This window comes from Urocitellus parryii, chromosome 6 (genome assembly GCF_045843805.1).
Source record: "Urocitellus parryii isolate mUroPar1 chromosome 6, mUroPar1.hap1, whole genome shotgun sequence".
NCBI lineage: Eukaryota > Metazoa > Chordata > Mammalia > Rodentia > Sciuridae > Urocitellus > Urocitellus parryii.
The window spans coordinates 104,336,259-104,360,635 of record NC_135536.1 but is presented as its reverse complement, the minus strand read 5'-3'; the positions used below and the strand labels follow the sequence as shown (position 1 = coordinate 104,360,635).

At 41.0% G+C, this 24,377-nt stretch overlaps 1 protein-coding gene across 1 annotated transcript in view; it reads left to right on the top strand.

Moving 5' to 3' along the window:
* The window catches only part of Myo1e (myosin IE), a 191,121-nt gene extending 167,737 nt beyond the window's left edge, over window positions 1-23,384 (top strand). The window contains exons 25-28 of the mRNA XM_026384866.2: window positions 1,411-1,503; window positions 4,914-5,115; window positions 16,602-16,771; window positions 22,314-23,384. Coding sequence (XP_026240651.1) covers window positions 1,411-1,503; window positions 4,914-5,115; window positions 16,602-16,771; window positions 22,314-22,390 — 542 coding nt within the window. The 3' untranslated portion in view covers window positions 22,391-23,384. The remainder of the gene's footprint in view (window positions 1-1,410; window positions 1,504-4,913; window positions 5,116-16,601; window positions 16,772-22,313) is intronic.
* The last annotated feature ends 993 nt before the right edge of the window (window positions 23,385-24,377 follow it).

The following is a 24,377-nucleotide window of genomic DNA, read 5'->3' as shown; positions in this document are numbered from 1 at the left end:
CATATGTATGTATTTTTCTAAAACTGAGCCTATGCTTATAGTCAGTGAAGAGGGTATCATACATAAAACTTTATCAAGTTCATCTACAAAGGTACATATGCATTGGCACTACTCTGACATGTTAATACAATGCAGAAACATACTGTGATAGCTTAAAGTATATATGGCCACTTGCAAAATGTTGGTGTGTGTCTGTATATCACTTAACTACTTTCAGAAAACACATTTCTGTAGGATGTTGCAGAGAAGTTTAAATAAAAGGATGAGAGTGGGGTTAAGGGAACAAAGTAGGGACCCAGGGAAAAGAAACAGTGAGAAACCATTGTTGTTGCCTCTAAGTCTGAAATGACAGAGTGAATGAATTGTTGAGCTACTTCCTCTCCAGTAGCTACCAGGGTAGGATGCAGACAGGAGCAGGCAGACCCAACATCCAGCCCTTCCTTCCTCAGCATTCCAATCTCTGGCCAGTGCCTCCCATTGACCAAAGCCAGTTGGAATACAGAGGCCTAGCAAGCTGGACCCTGGAGGACAGTGCAGAGCCACGCCGGGCTGCAAATAAGCAGCAGGATATGTGTGAGCAAGATGTTCAGTAGGCCCCATAGCGGTGTGCTGTCTAGTACTGCTTCATCTCTCTAGGGCTGAGGTAGAAGTGGTCTAGGCGTTGGGAAGGAATCCCCGCTCCACGCCACTTCATCCTTTATTTTCCATGCACATTATCACTTCATACAATTCTGTTCTTCAGATCTTTTCTTTACAAGAAATTACCTCTTCATCTCTCTTCCTACTCTCCTACATGTCCCAGGTGAAAACTTATTCCATCACAGATTCCATCTGGCCCTGCTGTCCCAGCCCTAACTCTGGCCTACAATGATTCGCATCAGCGCCAGCTTGTTTTCTAATTCCTTGGTCTTCATGTCTGTGTCCAGGTTTCAAGTCTGCTCCTATCCGTCATGGTCTCTGTGTGTAGTTGGAAGACTGGAACACAAGCTCTTGCATGCAGTTAGTGCTGTGATGTATTTCTTGCCAATGACAATACAGGACAGTGCTCACATATAGAGCTTCCATGAAGTGTTGAGAACATGTGCAAACATTGATATGTCCTTCTGTCTCTTTTGAAAGTCTACAAAATAGAAACACCTTTATGAGCATATCAGTCTCTCTTTGAAAAATCATTGTCTCTAACATTTAAAAACTGTACCTCTATAAAAATACCCTGCAGCCCCTTCCTTTCCAGTGGCAACCAGCATAGGACTTCTATCACATCTCCCTTCTCCACTGCAGCCAGTCTCCTGCAAATCTGAGACCTGCATTCCAAATATCTCAAATGTTTTCCATTAGCAAAGAACCATCCAGAGCCATAAAACCAAACAGTAGTACTGATTTTGATATTGTGTTTTTTGTTTATATCAGGTCCTACCAGAAGGAACACCATCCAAAGCAGAGGGTATTCCAGTGGGACTCAGAATGCCAACTACCCAATGAGAGCCGCCCCTCCTCCCCCAGGTAAGCCAAGCATGCACCATAGACTGGGACCACTAAATCTGAACTCATTACATTACATTTGCTTGGGAAGAAACCCATTAGCAAATAAATGCACATATGAACTGGTAGATTAGACAATCTGGATGTCATTAGCTAGCACATTGCTCCCTTTGGAAGAATTCCTACAGCAGAGAGAGAGAGAGAGCAGTTGCTGTATATGATAACGACGGTGTTGTCAGTTTTAAGATATAGGATGCTATCTTTAGGGGAAAGGATTTTGTGTGGTATCATCCCACGGCTACTACCCAGCATCAGCCAGATACCACTATAATGTTTTGCAGTGAGTTAATAGCTTCTTTAATGAGAGAGAGAGGGAAAAAAATCCATTCTTAGAATCCAGGAGACCTGTTCCCAAAAACAAAATAATATCTGGGAGAGTTACAAAAGTTGTTTTTTTTTTTTTTTTTTTTTTTTTTTTTTTGTGGTGCTGGGGATTAGAACTCACGGCCTTGTGCATGCAAGGCAAGCACTCTACCAACTGAACTATATCCTCAGCCCATTACAAAAGCTTTTGGGGCCCTTATTTCATATTTATTATTTTTTTAAATAAAAATACAATTTGCAGATCAATAAACTTCAAACCTTAAGAGATAAACTTAAGCGTTTTTGCCCCATACAAATCTGCTTTGTATTTGAGGCACTTTCTTTCTTCCTTCCTTCTTTTTCTTTACAGCACTGAGGATGGACCTGGTGCTTCATATTAGTTAGGCAAGCGCTCTGCCATTGAGACACTTCCCTACCGCCTCGAATAGCACTTTGAAAATTCACAAAATGTCTCTTCTTCACTTACAAAGTTCACTTCATAAAAACCTATTCCCAGGGGTTTGATATTAATTTAGAATTCTAAGCCTGAAAAGGTCATTTTAGGGCCACATTTGGCAAATCATCCCAGAGAAGAGAATCCTATTTATACTGACGTTCCCAATTGGCATTACAAGGCAGTTCTTTAGTCTCCTGCTCTGAAGTCTCACAGTGTTACTCTGAGCTGTGGATACTGGGGCCTGGCAAATGAGAAACCAGTTCTCTTTAAGAGTCTCTATCCTGCTTTAGCCCAGCTGCTGCTCCTGCTCTCTTTTATATTGGAGGAAAAATCAAGCTGGAAGAAACCTGAGAGAAGCAATGTTAATATTACATTGTTACTTAGGCAGCGGCTCCAGTGTAGCATTGTAGTCTGGACCTGGAAAGCTCCTTTGCCTCAGTTTGGCCAAAGTAGTCTTTCAGGCTAAATCAGGCCACAGTGCATTTGACTTTAAGCATGGTTCCCAACCTCTCTAAGTCTAATGAGTCATTGAACCTAAATTCATTAGATCACCATTTTTCAAACTGTCTGTGAAAGTGAAAAACAAGATTTTTAATTTTTAGGGTTTTTTTTAAAATTCCAGTTCATTACAAACCATACTTTTATAAGACATAATAAAAATGTATTTGTAGACTAAAGTAATTGTAAAAGCATAAAAATATAAGGCAAATTTTTTGTTCTTAGATTCAGCAGACTTAAGATATGTGTGTCAAGTTGCTATGGATGTTTCTACATGTTATTCTTTTTTTAATATTTATTTTTTTGTAGTTGTACCAATAACTTTTATTTATTTATTTATTTTTATGTGGTGCTGAGGATCAAATCCAGGACCTTGCATGAGAGAGGCGAGCGCTCTACCTCTGAGCCATAACCCCAGCCCCTCTTCATGTTATTCTTAATTCCTGAATTTATGTGAGCAAGTGGGTTTTGAGCTACATATAAAGCTGCCTGTCTCTGGACACTTTGAGGGACACTGCCCTGGGGCACATCCCCCTCTGACATGCCCCTTTGCTTTCCTTGGTCCTTTAGCAGTAAGTGGGGCCTTCCTCCCCATCCTCAGATACCATGGGGAGCCCATTCAAATCCCATTCACTAGGTAAGATGAAGAGGGAAGAAGATCGTTTGCCTCTAGAGGTCTGGTTCTGATCCAGCCTGAGAGATGGGTTGGGAGGATATGGCAAGAGAGATGGCTGGAAGTTCCAACCTAGAGAACTGTTATTCAAAGTAGGAACTCTATTATTACTGGGGAGGAAAATAGCACACCTTTCTACTTTGCAATAAGAAGAATATAAAGATGAACAGAAATGCATGTAACTAGAAGTAATCAAGTGGATTCTGCCCTAGTCTTCTTGGGTTTTTTTTTTGTTGTTGTTGTTGTGGTGGTGGTGGTGGTGGTGGTGGTGGTGGTTTTGGTTTTTATTTTTTATTTTTTGTCACCAGGGATTGAACCCAGGGACAGTTAACCACTGAGCCACATCCCCAGCCCTTTTTATTTTTTATTTTGAGACAAGTCTTGCTAAGTTGTTTAGGGCCTCACTAAGTTGATGAGGCTGGCCTCAAACTTGCAATCCTCCTGCTTCAGCCTCCCAAGATTCTGGGATTACAAATGTGTGCCTGGCTCTCTAATGAAGAAACTGATACTCGGAAAGACAGTTATCTAGGTTAAGATCAATGTAATACTAAGAGCCAGAACCTTTATAAATGAAGGGTCATTCCAATGACTCTAAAGAGTTCTCTCAATGTGGTCAAAAGAGGTATTATGGTACAGCCTACTCAAGTGGGCCTTTGGGAATCTTGTTCTTCACCCTGCCCAGATCTGTCATGTAGAAGACGTAAAGGGCTTTCTCATAGAAGGCATGGAATGATAATGCCCCTTTCAGCCAAGACCTATGATTTTGAGTTTATCACTATAATACATCCATTACTTACTCACTAGTGCAATTTGTGTGATCTTTACTAGAAATTGACATTTGACTAAGAGAGCTTGCTCTGCCTGGATTGATCCAACTGGGTGGTCACATTTCTCTTGTCTGTGTGGAGTACTCCTCCACTGCACACAACAGGTTCTTGCCAAAGACACATAAGATGGACCCCTTGAAAATGGATGTCCGGCTGTTTAAACATCTGTTGGCCTGCCCTCTTGAGTCATAGCCTCATAATTTTCTTAGCCCAAGGACATGCCTGCCAGCTAGCTACAAGCCTTCCTTGACCATGGGCTTCAAAACCCTGACCATCTGGGGATTCTATTGTCAAATTTGACAAGCATGTGCTGAGTTTTCCAGGTGCTTCCTGGGCAGTTTACTCTGTATTATTATTAGCTCTTTCACCTTGTTATACCTTAAGTTATACAATTTTATTTGTTGATCAGAACTCAGTAAAACTGAGGGGGAAAAAAGTTAGATTATTAGATCTACATGCAGTATTTTAGCAATAGTACTCTCCATAGGAAAACTGATATGTTAATTCACTTGCCATTCACTAGTAGCTGAAAGTAATTTTTTGGAAAGCCTTTTGGGAAAGAATTGAAAACAATTAAGCTTTGTTTTTTTTTTTTTTTTCTCTTTTCCTGTAGGATACCATCAGAATGGCATCATCAAAAACCAGTTTGTGCCACATCCCCACATTCCTGGAAACCAGAGGTCCAATCAGAAAAGCCTGTATACCTCCATGGTCCGCCCACCCTTGCCACGGCAACAGTCCACAGGCTCTGACCGAGTGTCACAGACGCCTGAGAGCCTGGATTTCCTCAAGGTCCCAGACCAGGGTGCTGCCGGGTAAGATTGCCATCTCTTATAATGTGAAGCTGGCAAGCTCTATCTCCATTGATTATGCCAAGGGTTCAGAGACTTCTCTAGGCTGTCAATGTACAAGTCTAAAGTTCAGTTTTCCACCCAAATGCTGTAATTCATGACCCAAAGCTTTGGAGCTTTGGCTGACATTTCTAAATATGCAGCCAAGTTGATAGCTCACAATGCATTTCATTCTGTAGAGACAGCTTATCTTAGAAACAGTAGAAGACAGGTCCTCTCAGCCCTGAGATTCCATTACTTTATAACCTTTTTTTCAGTCTGACACAATTGAGGAATAATGGGATTTTTTACTTCCATCTGTGCCTGCAGTTGCATAAACATAATTGCTTAGAGCCTTAGCAACATTAAGAATAGCATCCCAGTGTCCTATGAGATGTGGATGTTTAAGACTGCTGCTCTTCGTGGCCTCAGCATGAGAGCCTCTCTGCCTTCCTAGAAAAGAAAATGAAGAGCAGTGAAAGGAACCCAGGCTCTTCAGCCTAAGGAGGCAACGATTCCTAGAACTCTTGTAGACATTCAAAGGACTGACGGTGTAAAAATGAGAATAGACATGACCTGGGGGATAGGACTAGGTCCAGCTGAAAAACTAGTGAGGGAACACTAGACTCTGGTGCCAGCTACATTCTAGGTGCTCAAGGGTGAACTTCCCTGAGATACAGGGAATACCTTAACACCTAGGCACAGAGTGTGTGGAAATCACCACATAGAATGTTATAAGCAATATTCTCAAATGACAGAGAGGGGGGAAGTGAGACCTGGAAGAGAATACTATTTTAGCTTCTATTTCCTTTCTGACATTGGACCTGCTACTTTACCTCTTTGAACTGTGTACATTGATGTAATACCCATCAAGCTTACAGGGTGGGAAAAGTATACACACAAAATATTTAGCATGTTACTTAGCAGGTGGGAGACTACTCAGTCAACTGTACCTTGAGGATGATGAGATAACTATTATCTCATGATAGTTGGACAAGTGACTTTCAGGAATCTTCTCTGCAAGGTTGAATTCAGTAAATGGCCTGCTTCAGCCCACCTTCTTACTCTTCCCCTCCCTCATGCCCACTCCGTTTTTTGCTCTTTCCATGTCTCTAGATAGAACAGTGAAGAAGTTTTAAATGATTAGGAGACTTGTGTACAAAACAGGCCTGTGCTGGGACAGAAACAATAACTCCTTCCTTCACCCACCACTGTTAGATATTTTTCCTGATTTGGACACTTCCTCCTAAAGATCACAAAGTTGGTAGAAACTTTACCATGTTCTCTCACGGTATTCCTTTTCCCCTAGCAAGTCTTACATCATTATCCCATTTGGGTCACAGTTTGGAAAACACCTTAGTTAGATCATAAAGATGGCCATCAGGGCCAGGCATGGGGTTATATGTCTGTAATTCCAGCAATTTAGGAGGGTGAGACAGGAAGACTGCAAGTTCAAGTCCAGCCTCAGGAAATTAACAATACCCTGTCTCAAAAAGGTGGTGGTGGAGGGGGCATGGGCTGGGAATGCAGTTCAGTGGCAGAGTGCCCCTGTGTTTAATCCCCACTAAATACCCCACTAAATACTAGGATGACCATCCGGAGAGTGAACACCAACCTTCACTAGTGTGTGCATTCTCTTGCCCATATACTCTCTCTCTCTTTTTCTTTACTTCCTTTCCCCCAGTCCTGGGTAAGTAGCTATCCTACCAGTTCTAATGGCCAGGTTTTACCTGACTGGATTAATCTAAAGCAATAGTTCTCAAATTCTGTTGATCAGAATCATCTGGAAACTTTATCAGCCTACTTCCAGAGGGCTATATCTATAGGTCTGGGGTAGGGCCCAAGAATTTACATTTCTACCAAGTTTCCAGGCAATGCCAGTGCTGCACTATTGTCTGATTGATAAAGCCAGGGGAGGTTCTCTTTAAAGGTACATTCCAAATATGCTATTAAGGTAATGGGATTTTTCACTCTATAACCCACACCCAGACTATTCAGATGGATTACATCATTAAAATAGTCACACGATTTCTCCTAGACCCAGTTTGGTTTCCCAAAGTAGGCAGGGAATTAAAAGCAATCAACAGAATGCACCAGATCTCTTAGCTCTGCCTGCTAGCTTCCTACTCGGTTTGGTTTTGGCAAATAAGACCATCTTTTCAGCCTGCTTTGCAAGTTACAGGCTTGCACATGGGCCAGCTGGGAGCATCTGTCAGCCAAAAGTAGGCAATTTAGGAACATTGTGTCTTAACTGAGGCTGCTCCCTTCCAGTCCTCGGTGGTGTGGTTCCCTGTTTTAGTCTTCTCTTACCCTTTACCACCTCCAGGTCTAAAGACCAGACACAGGCAGTGCTATCTTGGAGACTGGCTATGAGAGGCTGGGAGGAGAGGACACCTTCATCCACTAGGCACTTCCATTTTCCTGTTGTGTGGAAAACTCTATTATTAAGCATGCTAAGTCCAATAGCTACAAGAATCCTAGCCAGCCTCCTCTTTATACACTTCAGTCTGCCATGCAGACATTCCTTAGAAAATAGGAACTCGGTCAAAGGCTGAGTTCTGTCTTAATATTTATTTTCTAAAACATATAAATGTGAAAATTAAGAGTGTCTGAAGTTGCCAGGGACTGCAGACATGGCATTTCAGGAGCCTTGTGGTTACCTAAATTTAACAGCTTCTACTCTTTGCCAAGAAAACACTAATTGCATTTATTCCATGGGAGGTTATTGGAGCACATTGGAAGTTTGGTATCCTGAGCTTTGACCCTTTACTCTCAGATACATGAGTCTTCCTATTTACATCAAAATTCTAAACAGTCATCTTGAATTTATCAATTCATAAATAAGTCTGCTATAGTTTTTCTTTCCTGGGCTTTCACACCCTATGTTTATCTTTCCGTTCTCCTTCCCTCAATGTACTTTTCATTAAAGACATATTTAGCATATGCAATCACTTCTTTTTGATCAAGTAATATGGATAAAATCAAATGATGTAATTAGCACCTAAGGTTAATTCAGGAAAGTATCTTTTGTTGTTGTTGTTCAGTCAGTTGTTTTTGGAGAGAGCATGAAGACTTCACTAAATTAATTTCCATCCCAGCTGCATTCTGTACCCTTGTATTGCAATACTTACTCACATGTAGCCATTGTTGTCTTTGTTGTTATCATCATTCTTCAAAAAACACTGAGAGATATGCAGAGGGAATCATTATCCCTTAGCATAGCTTCTGAAAAGTCTGATTCAGGTTAAAGATTTTTTTCTGATTCTAAAGGAAAGGGAAGAGGCTAGGCAACAGCCAGGTAAAAGCCTGCTCCTCCACCTTTGCCCTGTCTTCTTAGGCACACTTTTAGGAATGCTTTGCAACTTTTCCTCCTAACGTGCATAATCATTATTGGAATCATTAAAACTCAGACTGGAAATGTCTATTCCCCTTTTTAATCCTGTGGTCTGTTTCATGAGAGGACAACTTCAGTAAATTTCATATACTCCAGAGATTGATCCAACTCAAGTTGGGGAAACAGAAAAATAATGTAAGTGCTCAGGCTAGGGCTTCTGGCCACACCACAAAGCTGGGGTCAAAAGAAATATTTAAATGCTGCCTGTATGTCTCTCATCAAGACTCTCCTAATGGTGTCATATTTTCAAAGTGCTAAAAATTTCCAACAAGCATCCAATAGCAATATTTCTCAACCAGTAATCTATAGGAGCAGTAGATTTAACCTGGCCCAGGCAGACATGGAGTTCAGGAATTCCTGGCATCCATTCCCACATTTCCAGTAATGTTTATAGATTCAACCTTTTGGAACAGAGCGTATTTTAAGAGCCAGAAGTAAAATGCCATTATTTTCCGTCTTGGAATTTCAAGACATATATTTCACATTTGCACAACAAAGAGGTGATATTTGAAAGGCTAATTCCAGCTGTCCCTGGCAGAGACAAGGCACACTCTCATATGAGCCTGGGACCTTCTTGAAAGGTCACAAAGGATAGCATGGGGAATGCAGACAGTAAGGATTTGTAATAGCAAGAACTGGGTATGAGTCTGGTCCCATTTTTTTTTTCCTTTTTGTTTCATTCATCAGATTATTTATTGAGGTTTTGTGTTACTTTGTTTGTTGTGCTTGAACTCAGGACCCTGTGCATGCTAGGCAAGCACTCAGACACTGAGCCAACTTCCCATGTGCCTTCTGTGTGGTACCTGATGCTTGTCATTTAGTTACTTAAACATCCTATGCCTTAGTATGCTCACATGCAGTAGAAATAATAATAAGATAATAATTTTAAAACTTACTCCTCAGGGTTCTCTTAAAGAGTAAATAAAGGCCAGGCATGGTACACATGCCTATAATCCCAGTGGCTTGGGAGGCTGAGGCAGGAGGATCATGAGTTCAGAGTTAGTCTCAGCAAAAGTGAGGCACTAAACAACTCAGTGAGACCCTGTCTCAAAATAAAATAACAAAATTGGGCTGGGGATGTGGCTCTTTGGTCCAGTCCCCCTGAGTTAAAGTCAATTAATAAATAAAGGCTTTGTATACTGTAAATCACAATGCAACTTGAATTTGGTTTTGTTTTCAGCTTTTTGAGATACTGTGAATTGAACCCAGGATTTCACACATGCTGGGCATGTGCTCTACCACTATGGAACAACCCAAGCCAGAAAATTCTTTTGCATTTGTTTCATTATCATTATTCATCTGTCTTAAAGGGAAATTTAATATTCTGCCAGAATTGAGAAGTGGGTATTCCCTAGCTTAGAGGCTTTGTCCTCAAGAACCCAAGGGCTGGAGATTTTGCTCTGGTAGAGCACTTGCCTAGCATGTGCAAGGCCTTGGATTCTATGCCCAGCACTCCAAAAAGTAGGAGGAAGAAAAACAAAACAAAAACACCAAAATTTCTGGCCTACATAAGTTTTGGACTCTGAAGGTCTATGCTTTAGACATTGCTTGCCTTGGGCTGGGTTGTGGCTCAGAGGCAGAGCACTCGCCTACAATGCATGAGGCCTTGGGTTTGATCCTCAGCACCACATAAAAATAAAATAAAGATATTGTGTCCACCTATAACTAAAAAATAAATTTAAAAAAAGACATTGCTTGCTTTAATGGGGGAAATGGGCAGCCACAGGAAACCAAGAGAGGGAGAGCCCTTTTCCCCAGCACATCCACAAGAATAGCTGTGCTGCTGTCTGTGGCACAGACCAATAGCAGAGCAGAGTTGTCTGGTCACACTGCAACAGTCACTAGACACTAGAACTCTATTTGGACAACTTAAATAAAAGTCACAAACTTCTTTTTTGCTTTGTACTATTCCAACTAAATTAGGACTTAGCCCCAATAACCATAACAACCCACATCCCATGGGAAATGAGCAATATGACCAGGGCAGACAAGTAGCCCTCAATTTGGAGAAATTTAACATCATTTAGGGTTTTGTTTTTTTTTGGTGGGCCTTGGCCTGTTGTGAGATTTGACAAGTGACCAAGAAACCTTGTGTCAGCTGGCATCCTAACATCTTGGCCCAAAGGCCTGGTCTTCCCCAGTTACTAATAGAGCATGTAACTTATAGTGCAAATTTTCATGAAGCAAACCAGATGTAATATGCTTCTTTCATCAGGAAACATTATTTACCCTATGGATTGTAAGGTGATTATATTTGAGATCTAATGCCACCTCAGGAAAAAAAAGAACCTGCTACAAAAAAAAAAAAAAAGCTGCTATAGTTCTGCTCCTTCATGTATTTATGTTAATAGGTAAGAGTGGAAAGTGTACAAATTGCTCTGAAATGATGGCTCAAGTACTAGGAAAAGTAAATTTTGTTGTACAAAAATGACATATAATGAAACATTTGCTCAGTGATATATAGTTTTATACCTATATACTAACATGTATGTGTGTGTGCATTTATATATATGCACATACACAATGTCAACAGGATTAATAATTGTTTGAAATTATTAGTCTGAAATTCTTGATGCAACCCCCATTATCCCAATGAAAGAATTGTTTTTATAGCACAGTTTTTAATCCTGTGAGGTTTATTAGAAATTCAAATATCACAAAATACCAGAGGTGTCAAAATTATCTAAATCCTGCATAGCTAGTACAAATGTAGGCAAACAATTTTTAGACCAGAATGAATGTGGGTTATTGGAAGGATACCATGAAAACAGTAGTTTGCTGACAAACAATGGCAACTCAGGATAAAAAGGGCCTGAGTTGTAACATTTACCATTCTCTGTGGTTAAATACTAACACATGGCCAACTTCAAGCTACCCAGCATGGCTACCACTGAGCAGAGTTGGGAAATGATAGGCAGTCGCACACCATTACATGGTATTTCTAGCACACATCATAGACATGTATAACTTGAAGAGCATAGAGAGAAGTAAAATATTTAGGAAGGGATGAGTCATAAGTATTTATTGTCCTTCTAATACAACATATTCTATTGTAAGTTCATATGATTTAACTTTTAATAATGACCTTGTTTAACAACTACTTCACAAAATTCCTGAAAGTTTAAACAATAGACTCTCACAAGCTAGCCTGAGCTCATTCCAACTCAGTGGGCATAAGGGTTTTGTTTGCTGTGTAAGAAGGTCTATAATCCCTTCTTCACTAGGTTGGCCAGTCTCCTCAGCTGGGAGTTGACACCCCTGATGCCTAAAAGTCCTCATTAATCATTTTTTTGCAGTTTGCTGAAAGTCATTTTGTCTCATTATTAATTACACAGGATCGCCACCTAGTGACAGAAAGGGAATTGGGTTTTTGAGACTGTTGGGGCCTAACAGAGCTGGAAAAATGGCTATTCTGGTGGACTGTGTCCTACACTAGAATTTGGAGGTTTCCAGCTTGGTGAACTGTGGACTGTCACTGCTTCATCAGCAGACTTCCTGTATACATCTTACAGTAGAACGCTCTCTGTAAAGTTTTGTTAGAATTAGAAAAAGGACTGGGACCATTGCTTGAATTGTCTCATGTTTTACAGAAGGAGACCCTAAGCCCTGAAAGAGGTGAAGTGACTAGAATATGTGCCAGCCCATGGTAGAGCCAGGCCTCAAACTTGGCACACTGACTGGTAGTCAATGTCCCCCTCCTGCTTTACTCTGTCACCCTATCAGAGCCTATAGTTTGAGCCACACTGTGTTCCCAGGGCTGGGGACCACAGTGGTGAGCACAGAAAGTTTCAGGCCCTGTCCCATGGTGCCTACTGTCTTCTCAGGGAGTTAGTCTCACAGTTACATAAGTCACTATATAATCAGACCCCTGCTCTGAAGGACACATGGGCTATGAGCAGAAATGGTAAGGCATTTGTCTGGATGTGAGAAAGTGGTGATGGAAAGGAGCTCTGGGGCCTGAGCAGGAATTGGCCATGCTGCTTGGGGCTTGGGGGACAGGCCATGGGAGCCTGACCAGATCTGTGAGCCAGAGCAGTCAGTGTGGCTGGAGCTCAAGGAGTCTTATGCATATCCTACTGCATTGACTGTGTAATCCCAAGAACCTCCATTAGTTATTTCACAGGAGTGTCACGAGAGTTAAATGAAGGAGCATCTATGAAAATGCCTGCTGCAGAGCAAGCCCAGCTAAGGCAAGTTTGCCTGTACTTCAGACAGCTAAGACCCGGGCTCCCAGGAGACATCCCATGTACTGACACGCACAAGAGTGCAGACAGGTGTGAGAATGAGGCAAGATGGTCATGGGAAGGAGATTCATGCTCTGACTCTAGATCACTTTGGGAACGTGCTATCCTCTTGGAGAACTTTGCATCTCTTCTTAGTTACAGGGAAGAGCCAGACCAGGCTGACCTCAGTGTTGCCTTAATGTAGCCATTCCTAATGCAACAGGCAGAGCTCTTCTCCACCTCCACCCACCCATCCACTCCTTCTCCAAATCTGTTTACCCTCTGCTACCCAGAAAACACCTTGTCTCAAAACTTCCCTGGTCTTTCCCATCTCCAGCTGTAAAGTGCTGTGAACTCCATTCAATCAAGAACTTAATGGCCTTGTGTTTCCAGCACGGTAGCATTTGTTTGGGGCCTAGAACAATCAAACCAGCTGTTTTCATGGGTCTACACAGGAACCCCAATTCCCCAGATAATACCTTTTCTGCTTTGACCAATAGCCATTTATCCTGAGAAAGTGGCCACTGGTGCCTTGGGATCAAAGTTCATGCAGGGGCTTTGGGCAGTCAGGTGTTTGAATGATCCTCCCCACCTTCACTCTGACCTGTGCCTAGGACACTCCCCAGCAGCTGCCTGACATACAAGCCAGCAGGGACACTCCAGGGCTTAATGATGCATTGCACAACCCAAAGAGGCCCATTCTATTTACTTTTTTTAAAAAAAGCAACTTCATGTGAGATGTGATTTATATACCATAAAATGAACCCATTTAAAATGTTCAGTTCAACAGTTTTCAGTACATTCAGAGAATTGTGCAAACCTCCCCTATTTACTTTTTAAAAAAAAAAAAACTTCATTCAGATACCATTTATATACCACAAAATTAATCTGTTTAAAATGTATAGTTCAACATTTTTTCAGTATATTCAGAGTTGTGCAAACATCATCATAAGTTAACTTAAAACATTTTCATCACCCCCCCAAAACGCCATTCCCATATCCACTACCCCAGCCCTATGTAGTTACTAGTCTATTTTCTATCAATCTAGACTAGCCTGTTATGGACATTTCACATAAATAGAATCATACTGTTGTTAAATTTATTTCTAAGTGTTCTTTTTTGATGTGGGATTGTTTTCTCAATTTCATTTTTGGATTTCTTGCTGTGCATAGAGATATAGCTGAGTTTTATATGTGGATTTTATATTGTATAAAAAATTCTAGCATCTTAATAATTCACTTATTCTAATAGTTTTTTAGTTTATTCCTTAAAATTGTTTCCATGCAAGATAATCTCATCTGCAAGTAAAGATATTTCCACTATTTTCCCAGTCTGGATGCCTTTTAATTTTTGTGCCTAAAAGCCCTGGCCAGAGTTTCTAGTATGGTACTGAACAGGAATGGTAATCACTGACATCCTTGTTTGTTCCTGATCTTGGGCACAAAATATTGCCTTTCAAGGTAAATAGGATGCAAGCTAAGGGTGTGGAGACAAGGAGTTCTACCCTCAGCTGGGGCTAATGAAGAAATGTAGGAAGGCACCAGTGTGGCACAATGTGCAGCTGGGATGTGAGCTGGGGACATACCTGGCAGAGACTTTGTAGGTGCCATAAAGGGTTTTGGTCTTTTTCCTAAGAGCAGAGAGAAGCTTTAGAAAGATTTTCAGGGGGAGATGGAGTGAGCTAATTAAAACTGAGCTAAGGTGATGGTCAGATTTAAGGTGATACTTAAGTCTCAGAAAGGAATTATCTGGCAGAAAAGACATGAAGGAGGAAGAAGAGAGAGGACTTAGAGCAGGAGGCAGACAGAGCAGGGATTGGTGGTAGTGATGCCACATGGCTGCCCATGTAGATAGTCTTCTCTCAGGGATTCACTCATTTTATCTTCCCTCTAAATAGTCTCACTCCCTCCCCCAGTAGGCAACTGTAACTAAGTTCTAACACTATTGAATTCCAGAGGCCTCTGTTATCTACACCAACTCATTCCTCCCCTGACACACAAGAGGCCACATATCTCTCTGAGGACAACAGGTGTATACAAAAACATGTATGTGTGCATCGAGCACATGCACTTCCAACTATGCTCTACTGCTGGGCTGCAGGCCTCCTCCCCCGCCCCAGGGGTGTTCTGGTGCACAGCCCACTCCCTTGCATTCCTTGCTGCTGGGAAGTCAGATGACTTCTGATATCCAGGCTAATGGCTCTCATTAACCAAATGCTGACACATCCCCAATATATAGGGTGCTTCATCAAAAGCCTGCCTGCTTGGCCAGCTTTCAGAGCCGCCAGCACTTCTCCAACAGAGAATGGGGATTTCCAATGGACACTAGGTAGGAAGTGAAGTCATGCTAATGATTTATAAGATGCCTTTCCTCTGCCATCAGAGAAAAGTGCTTTGTGTGTGTTGGCCTGAGAGAAATGGAGCCAGAATAGCTTCAGGATTTGTTCCCTCCCACTCAGGGTATGGAAAGAGCCATCTAAGGAGCCCCACCCCTGCTGGGGCTGTCAGTCAGTCCCCTCTCTCCCAATGAACATCTGTCAGTATAGGACTTTAGCAAGGACATTGTGCTGTGGCCTTCAAGAGCCAGCCCAAAACTGAATGTGATTATTCATTTCAGAATTTAAGGGCTGGAAAGACCCTTTTCCCCCCTCCTCCTGTTGTGTAGGTGTTAACAGACATGACAGACCTAAGAGCCATTCCCAGACTTTGAGTTTCTACTCAACACTTTTTGGAAGAAATTTTAAATTTCTTTTATAGCAAATGAATATATAGGCTTTACCCTGATTTGTTTTTAAGCCAAGTGGGGGGGGGGGATGATTCTTGTTTCCCTATCAAAAATGCTTTTTATAAACATTTATTGTTTCAGATACAAGTTTAAAGAGATCGCTAAAATGGAACAAGTTATAGTTACATGCCTTGGGACACTATGAATGGTGACTTGAATAGCACAGTGTATAGATAAAGAAGAAATTCAAAGCTCAAGGATCTTGGTTAGTGTTAAAACACTGGACATATTTTTGACGACCATTATGGGGGATTGGTCCTGGCATCCAGTAGGTAGAGGTCAGGGAAGAGGCCAGGGATGCTGCTAAACCCCCTTCAGTGCAAAGAAAGTGCACGCGCACACATACCCCACACAACAAAGAATTATCCAGTCCCAAACATCACTAATGCTCATATTAAGAAACTGGATATACTCCTGTATGAGAATATTCACAGAAATATTTATTCATAATAGTGAATGATCTTCAGCACAAGACTGGATGAGTAAGTTGTGGCATGTTCATGCAATTGATAGTGTAAAGCAGCAAGGATGAGTGAACTACAACTACATTCAACAGGGCACATCTGAAAAATATACAATGATTCCTTTTATACAGCCACAAAAACAGCAGACAGGATGTTGTTCAAGGATATTTGCATGTGTGGTAAAACAGTAAAGACAAGCAGGAGAATTACTGATAGAAAATGTAGAGTTAATTCTGGAAGGGAATGCAGTTAAAAAGAAGTACCTGCATGCTTCTGTGGCACTGGAAAATGTTATGTTTCCAAAGTTGGGGAAGAAGGAATAGATATGTGACTTCATTATTTAAATGTTTAGATGTCTTTTCCACATTTCTTTCTATGCTGAGGACATGATAATAACAGCAGCTAATGTTTATAAAGAGCTATGTCAGAGAGGGTATTTTTATTCTTGGAGAAAGTTCAGGGAGTGCGCTTTGGGCCATATAGCTTCTAAGGATGGAAGTAGTTTTAAACTTGAATAAGACAATGTCCACCCATGCTGCAAACCACCATACGTACTGCTGCCCCTGTTGGTTCCCATCTCTCATTTTCTTCCACTCTCTCCACAGTGTCCGCAGACAGACGACCAGTCGGCCTCCACCAGCAGGTGGCAGACCAAAGCCTCAGCCCAAGCCCAAGCCCCAGGTGCCACAGTGCAAGGCTTTGTATGCCTATGATGCTCAGGACACAGATGAACTCAGCTTTAATGCCAATGACATTATTGATATTATCAAAGAAGGTAAGTGCATGACTGGCTGTACCCAAAGAATATGCAGTTACTTTGCTATATAACTAGTCTAAACATGAAGGGAATTTATGGGCTTCTCTGACTGAAATGTGTAGAGGCAGGTCAGGCCTGAGGCTATTTGTTCAAGATGCCAGCTTCCTTTTCTTTTTAATGCTTCATTTAGTTCTGCCCTCTTCTTTGTATGTTCTCCCTTCTCAAGCCATTTTTTTGTTTGTGGTGGCAAAAAGGAAGCAGAATTGCAGGCCATGTATGAAATCTGCCTTACCTCTGAAACTTCTTAACCACTGGACAAAAGTCCTAAATTTCAGTCAGATTGGACCAAATTAGTCAGTTGCCCATCCCTCTATCAAGTTCAGTAGCAAGACAAGGACTGTACCCTGAGTGGCTTAGTCCTGCAAGGAATGGCCCTAGAAAATAGGTGGAGGTCTACCCAACTCAAACCTCAAGTTTCTTGATAGTGAAGGTAGATAGAATAGAGGCCAGAGAAGCAACCTCGAGTGTCCATTGTCAAAGAGGTCCCTAGGCTTGGCTGAGGGCTTTCTTAACTTGGGAGTGAAGATAAGTGTTTATGAAAACATAAAAACCAAAGATAACTGACTGACTTAAGTTGTCAAAAGAGTCCCTATGAAGTTTGTGGTGAAAGATAGGAAGAGTTCTCTTAGGACAGAGACAGAAAACTCATGAAGACCAGAAAAAGCAGATTAAAGCAAGTTGATCCTTGACCATGATACAGAATCCCCAAAGAGATGTCATAGAGATGAGAAGATGGTAGAAATGGCCTGAGGATAGAAGGTCCAGAATATCAGGCTTCAGAGAACTTGTGAAGACAGTGAGGAGCCATTCATGGTTTAAAACAGAGCAAGCACAAACTGAGTGGACAGTAGTTTTGGGCAAATTTAACTTTCAGGATAGTTCCAGGAATTTTAACAGGTTCCTTCATCACATGAGATCATTATAAGGAGAATTATGGACCCTGGACAGTTTCCCTCAAAATGGCCTCTGAGTGTTATTGTTCTAGTTGTCTACAGGCTTTTCAGTGTCCTCCTCAAAGATATCAGGGTTGAAACAAACTTTTTTCTTTTTGGTACCAGGAATTGAATCCAGGGATGCTTAACCACTAAGCCACATCTCCAACCCTTTATTTTTTGAGACAGGATCTCACCAAGTTGCTTAAGGCCTTGCTAAATTGTTGAGGCCGGCTTTGTACTCGTGATCCTACTGCCTCAGCCTCTCAAGGCTCTGGGATTACAGGCATGTGCCACTATGTCCAGCTGAAATGAATTCTTAAACACAGATGAGATTTTTATCACCAGGCTTGTTTAGCAAAACTGTTGAAAAAAATCTAATCCAGTAAGGATATTGATTAAATAAGCTGCTATATTCAGTCAGTGAATGTTGATACATTTTTTTTTTACTAAAGATAATATAGAAGTATACTATTTATTGACATGATAAATGTTCATTAGAAAAAGGAAACAGGTTACAAACTGGACTATAGTCTCATATGTATGTGTGTGAAAATATACTCATGTGTATATATGAATGTTATACAAAGTGTTAAATGCAATCTTCTTAAGTGTTCAAATTAAAAGTATTACTTTCATTTCTCATATTGGTTATAATTAAAACAATTATATATTTGTATATACAATGTATAGTCCTAGAAGTTTCAAAATATGCTATTAGTTATCACTGTAACTTATGTTATGAGTGTACAGATAGACATCTAACTAAATGAAATAGAGTCTAGACACAGATCACACATACATAGGTATTTAGTATATGATAAATGCAGCATTTTTAAACAGAGGGGAAAGAATAGACAATTGCTTTACATTTTGAAGAGAAAAATGAAGTTATATCTCTAGCTCATACACAAAATAAGCTACAGATTTGAGTTAAAAATCTAAAAATATATGATAAAATTATCAAAGTCATGGAAGAAAACCTAGAACATTAATCTTTGGATGGGAAAAGCTTTCATGCAAGACAAAACCACGCAGAAGTTAACCACATAAAGCTCACTTGCAACCTTCTATATGTGAAAAGCACCATGAGCAAAGTAAAATATTTGGTAGACCAGAAAAAACATCTTAAACATATAAGTAGCATCTCCATGTGCATAGCCAAATAATCCATTCCAAACATGGACATAGCCTTTAAGGCAGCAGACAACAGGGCCTCACAGATCATGAGTGAAATGAGTGAAATGCAGAGTCAACATTTCACCTACAACATCAGCAAAGATTAAAATGTGAGACAGTCCACATTTCCCCAACCCAGGCAAAACGGAAGATGTTAAAAGAGTTAATAACGACATATGTGCTATACATTATATAACAACCCTGTGGGTCAAACTAAACTCAAACAAATATCCACACTCAGTGAGAAGAGACATTGTGAACACATCCATATTGGTCCAGGTCAAGTTTTGCTACCAAAGGAGTTACTGAAAGCTCATTTTTATAACTGTGGAGTGCAGTAAGAATATAAACTCATGTTTTCTCATCAAGAAAATAGGGATCTGGGGATATAGCTCAGTGGTAAAGCACCTGCCTAGCATGTGTGAGGTCCTGGGTTTAATCCCCAGTATGACACACATACCAAAAAAATAGGTACTCTTCTTAGTAACAGTAGGAGAAATACATATAGATCTTGTTTTAGAAGAAATGTGGCAATATTTACCAAATTCTTGGGGTTGGGGCTAAAGCTCAGTGGTAGAGCACTTGCCTTGCAGCTGTGAGGCCCTGGGTTCAATCCTCAGCACCATATAAAAACAAATAAATAAATAAATATAACTGTGTCCATCTACAACTAAAAAAAATTTTTTTAAATAATAATTACCAAAATTTTAATTCCCTATCAATTAACTACTTTAGATTTATTCTTCATTCTCTATACCAAGATGAATTTCAAATATAAGTAGATAAGTATTAGGCACATGCCTATAATCCTAGCTACCTGGGAAACTGAGACAGGAGTATTGCAATTTTGAGGCCACCCTGGGTAACTTAGCAAGACCTTGTCTAAAAAAATAAAAAAGGTTGGGGATGTAGCTCAGTGGTAGAGTACCCACCCCACCCCCTAGGTTCAACCCCCAATACTTAAAAAAAGAGAAGAAAAGTCCAGAAAGTATGGTATTGTTTTGTTAATATCAATGTAAAAAAAAAAAGGATTTCCCCGGGCTGGGATTGTGGCTCAGTGGAAGAGAGCTTGCTTAGCAAGCATGAGGCATTGGGTTCAATCCTCATCACCACATAAAATAAATAAATAAATAAAGTTAAAAGTTATTTTTAAAAAAAGGATGTCCCAAAAATTATATTAAAAATTCTATAATAGATCTGTTGATTCAACTATTTAAATATTAAAACAGTATAAAAACATAGGTGACTGGTGGTGTGGCTTAGTGGTTGAGCCCTTGCCTAGCATACACAAGGTCCAGGGTTCCATCCCCAGCACCATAAGAAAAAGAAGAGGGATATTTGCAATTTTCAAGAAAGCTGAACAAGCAACAGAAAACCAGACAGACCATAATGAACAGTAGAACATTATCAGCTATAGAAGAGAATACAGAAGCTGCTTTTATTTACCACTTAGCTATCTCTCTTTCTCAGGAGCTCTTTGTTCATGGATATGAAATAATTGTTACTATATATTGTTAAGGTTTTTAAAAGTGCAGAACATACAGTATGCTATCATTTGTGTACAAAAGGGGTAATTTTTAAAATGATGACTTACATGAAGTACAAGAAATAGATAATATATTTTCCCCTCAGAGAAGGGTTTTGAATATCTGTTTTCACTGATTGTCCTCTTGAAAGTACGAAAAATAATTTTTTCAAAATAAAGATACTAGGGCTGGGGTTGTGACTCAGTGGTAGAGTGCTTGCCTTGCATGGGTGAGGGACTGGGTTCAATCCTCAGCACCACATAAAAATAAATGAAATATATTCTGTCCATATTCAACTAAAAAAATAATAAAAAATATAATAGGAAGTCTGTGCTCTTTGACCCAGAAATCTATCTTACAGAACTACTTACATGTGGACATAAAAAATAGACATATGGCTGGGCACAGTGGCACATACCTGTAATCTCAGCGGCTCAGGAGGCTGAGGCAGGAGGATTGCAACTTCAAAGCCAGCCTCAGCAATATAGTGAAGACCTAACCGACTCAGTGAGACCCTTAGCAACTCAATGAGACCCTGTCTTTAATAAAATATAAAAAAGGGCTGGGGCTATGTGGCTCTGTGGTTAAGTGCCCAAGGGTTCAATCCCTGGTACCAAAAATCCACAATCCCTGGTACAAAAAAAAAAAATGTATGGACAATGATTGTATTAATAATGAAAAATTGGGAAGAAATGTCCTTCAATAAGGGAATTATTATATGTAAATATTGGTATATAACGCAGCTATTAAAAAATTAAGTATAGATACGGAAAGATTATGTCTGTTAAGTTTTGAAGTTCCTGATAAATAGGTATTAATTGGTCTGTTTTCTGTTTTAAATGGATTTGTTCATGTTTATAATCACATGGAAAAAGGTCTGAAAGAATATATACCAAATTATTTCTGGTAAAGGGACTGTTAGTCAGCTTCCTGTCACTGTGACCAAAAAAAAAAAAAAAAAAACCTGAGAAAACAACCTGAAGGAGGAAAGATTTATTTTGGTTTCAGAGGCTTTAGTTCATCATTGCTTGGCCCTATTGCTGTGGGCTTGTGATGAGGCCGACTATCGTGATGGGGAGCACATGGTGGCGCCAAACTACTCACCTTATGGCACCCAGAAAGGGAGGGGGCAGGGGAGAGGGAGGCCAGGACAAGATACAACCTTCAAGTGCACACCCCTAGTGACCTACTTATTCTAACTAGGCCCCACCTCCTTAAATGTTCATCAGGCCAGACAGTGGTGCACACCTTTAATCCCAGCTACAGGCTAGGGCAGGAAGATCATAGTTTCAAAACCAGCCTAGGCAACTTGGCAAAGCCCTGTCTCAAAATTAAAAATAACCTCCCAATAGCCCTTTAAATTATGAATCAATCTATTGATGAGATTAGAACCCCATGATCCCATCACCTTCCACATGTCTTACCTCTGAACATGCTACCTTGGGGACCTTTAACACAGGAGCATTTTAGATCCAAACCATAACAGAATTGGAATAAATATGGGAAATCAAGTGTATGAAGGATCATCACAGACCTGGTTCTTCAGATTCTGAGACAGGTTTAGGAGCGGTAATACCTGTGAAAGAAAAGGGGGAGGAAGCTGGACACCATCACCTGACAAAGTCTCCCACCTGCCCTGGGCAGGTTTGGCTAGGATGGATCTTATGGGAGCTAACAGTTGAAGCTGTCCTCATATCCCTGCTGAAGGTTCTTTCTTCAAAGGGCATCTGAGTGGTACATTTCTGTATCTGCCATGGCGGAGAGGGTCACTTTTCACAACAAACTTTTTCATAATAACACAAAACAAAGAAGTGAAAAGAGCATGGATGAAGTCATTTGAATCACCCCTTTCTCCCCCTGCAGATCCTTCTGGCTGGTGGACAGGTCGACTACGAGGCAAGCAGGGCTTGTTTCCCAACAACTATGTGACCAAGATCTGAGGAACCCAGAGACTGACACATGGGGCAGAGGAGCTCCAGGCACAGACAGGGAAGGGGACATTTGGAGACTCCCTTTCTGATCCACAGTGAGCAATTGCTTCTCCAAGACCTGAAGCTATTCTGGCATCTTTCCCATAGAAGACTCTGGAAAAGTCTGGGTTGGGGACAGGGAGTGTTACTCCATTTATCCTAAAAGGTAGCCTATTCATAGGAACCCAGGAGGGCAAAACCACCACCAAGATTTATTTATTGTATTTAAACCTGGTGAGACGATAAGTGAGGTCCACTCAGACCTTGTTGGCTTCAACCCAAAAGCACCCCACTTGCTCACCAGGCCTAGAGATTGGCTATAGATGGCCACTGACAAGTGCCTTTAGTAGAAGAGCACATTTCTTTCATTCCTGTTTTCCATACCTGACACACACATTCCTCTCTGCCACTTTCCTTCAGGGAGGACCCACCCTCTGCAGTTTGGGCTTGGTGTGAATAGGCACTTACTGTGCAAATGCCAGGGGCAGGTTGGACTCTGAGCCCTCAGGAGCAGAGGGTCACTGATTTACCTGTGCTGGGGCCATCAGGCTGCAAGGCAGAAAAGGGGCTGGGCACTGAGCTGTCAGCCTTGCTTTCTGGGTCTTCAATTGGAATGTGGCTGGCCCATGTTGGTTATGTTTAATGCTGTACTTATTATAAGAAAGATCTCTTTTTTTTCCCAAGCTGTACATTTATAAAAACAGATCATATACTGTATATATAAAAATATCAAGATGGTAGAAACATGTATGAATGTACTAAGTAGTATTCCACTGTACTCATTCATAAAGGTAGGCTTTATTACAAAACTCCCATCAGGTACTTTCAGACATGCCTTTTCAACTACAGAAACCGTATCATTGCTTTCCAGGTGGGTCCCCGCAGACCTTTCTTGACCCTTTCACTATAAGTAATTTTCCTGTGATCCCTCTCTGCAGCCCTCGTCCTACCTCCTAAATAAATAAAGGAATCAGTGAACTGCTTTGTTTTTTCATGTTTGTTATGGGCTCAAATTGATGTTGGAGCCAACCCCTAGTGTTGGTTTTCCATTACTGTAACAAATATATGAGATAATCAACGTAGGAGAAAAGACTTTTTGTGGCTCAGTTTCAATCCATGATCAGTTGAACCACTGGCCCACTGCTTTTGGTGCTGTGGCAACATAGCACATCGTGGCAGAAGCACCTACTGGAGCCCAGCTGCTCACCTCATAGCAGCTGGAAAGCGAAGAGTGTGGGAGATGCCAGGATCCCAATATCATCTTCATTGGCCTGCCCCCAAGAACACAGCCTTCTCCCACTGAGCCCTGCCTCCCAAAGACTCCACCACCTTCTGAGAGTGCCATGAGCTGGGAATCAGCACCATGATCTAATGGCACCACAAGTCTTCAATACATGGGCCTTTGGGCAATATTATGGTCCAAACTAGTATTCTGCCCATTCCCAAGAGTCCCAAAAGTCTTAACTGTTCCAGTATTGCTCAAATGTCTCCTCTGAGACTTAAAGCAGAAATTTTTAGCTTTAAGCCCCTGTAAAAATCAGTTACATACTTTTGAGATGCAATGGCACAGGGTAGACATTTCCATTTCAAAAGAGAGGAATAGGAAAATAGCAAGGAGGGACTAGACCAAAGCAAAACCAGAACCCAGCAGGGCAAACATCATATCCTGTAGCTCCATGTCTGGTATTCAGGGCACTGACAGAATGTGGGCTTCAAGAGCTTGGGCAGCCCCACTCCATGACCTTACACTGTGACTCACTGGCTGCTCTCTTGGGAGGGCTCTGCATACTTCTGGCACCTTCCTTTAGTAGACATTCCACATTCCTGCATTTCTGCCTTTCAGGGGTCCCATTGATTGCAGCTTTGCTTTGGCCCTGTGAGGCTACTTGCAGGAACTCAGAACCTGCCCTGCACTGCCTGGCATATGAGGTTTTTCTTTGAAATATGGGCAGAAGCT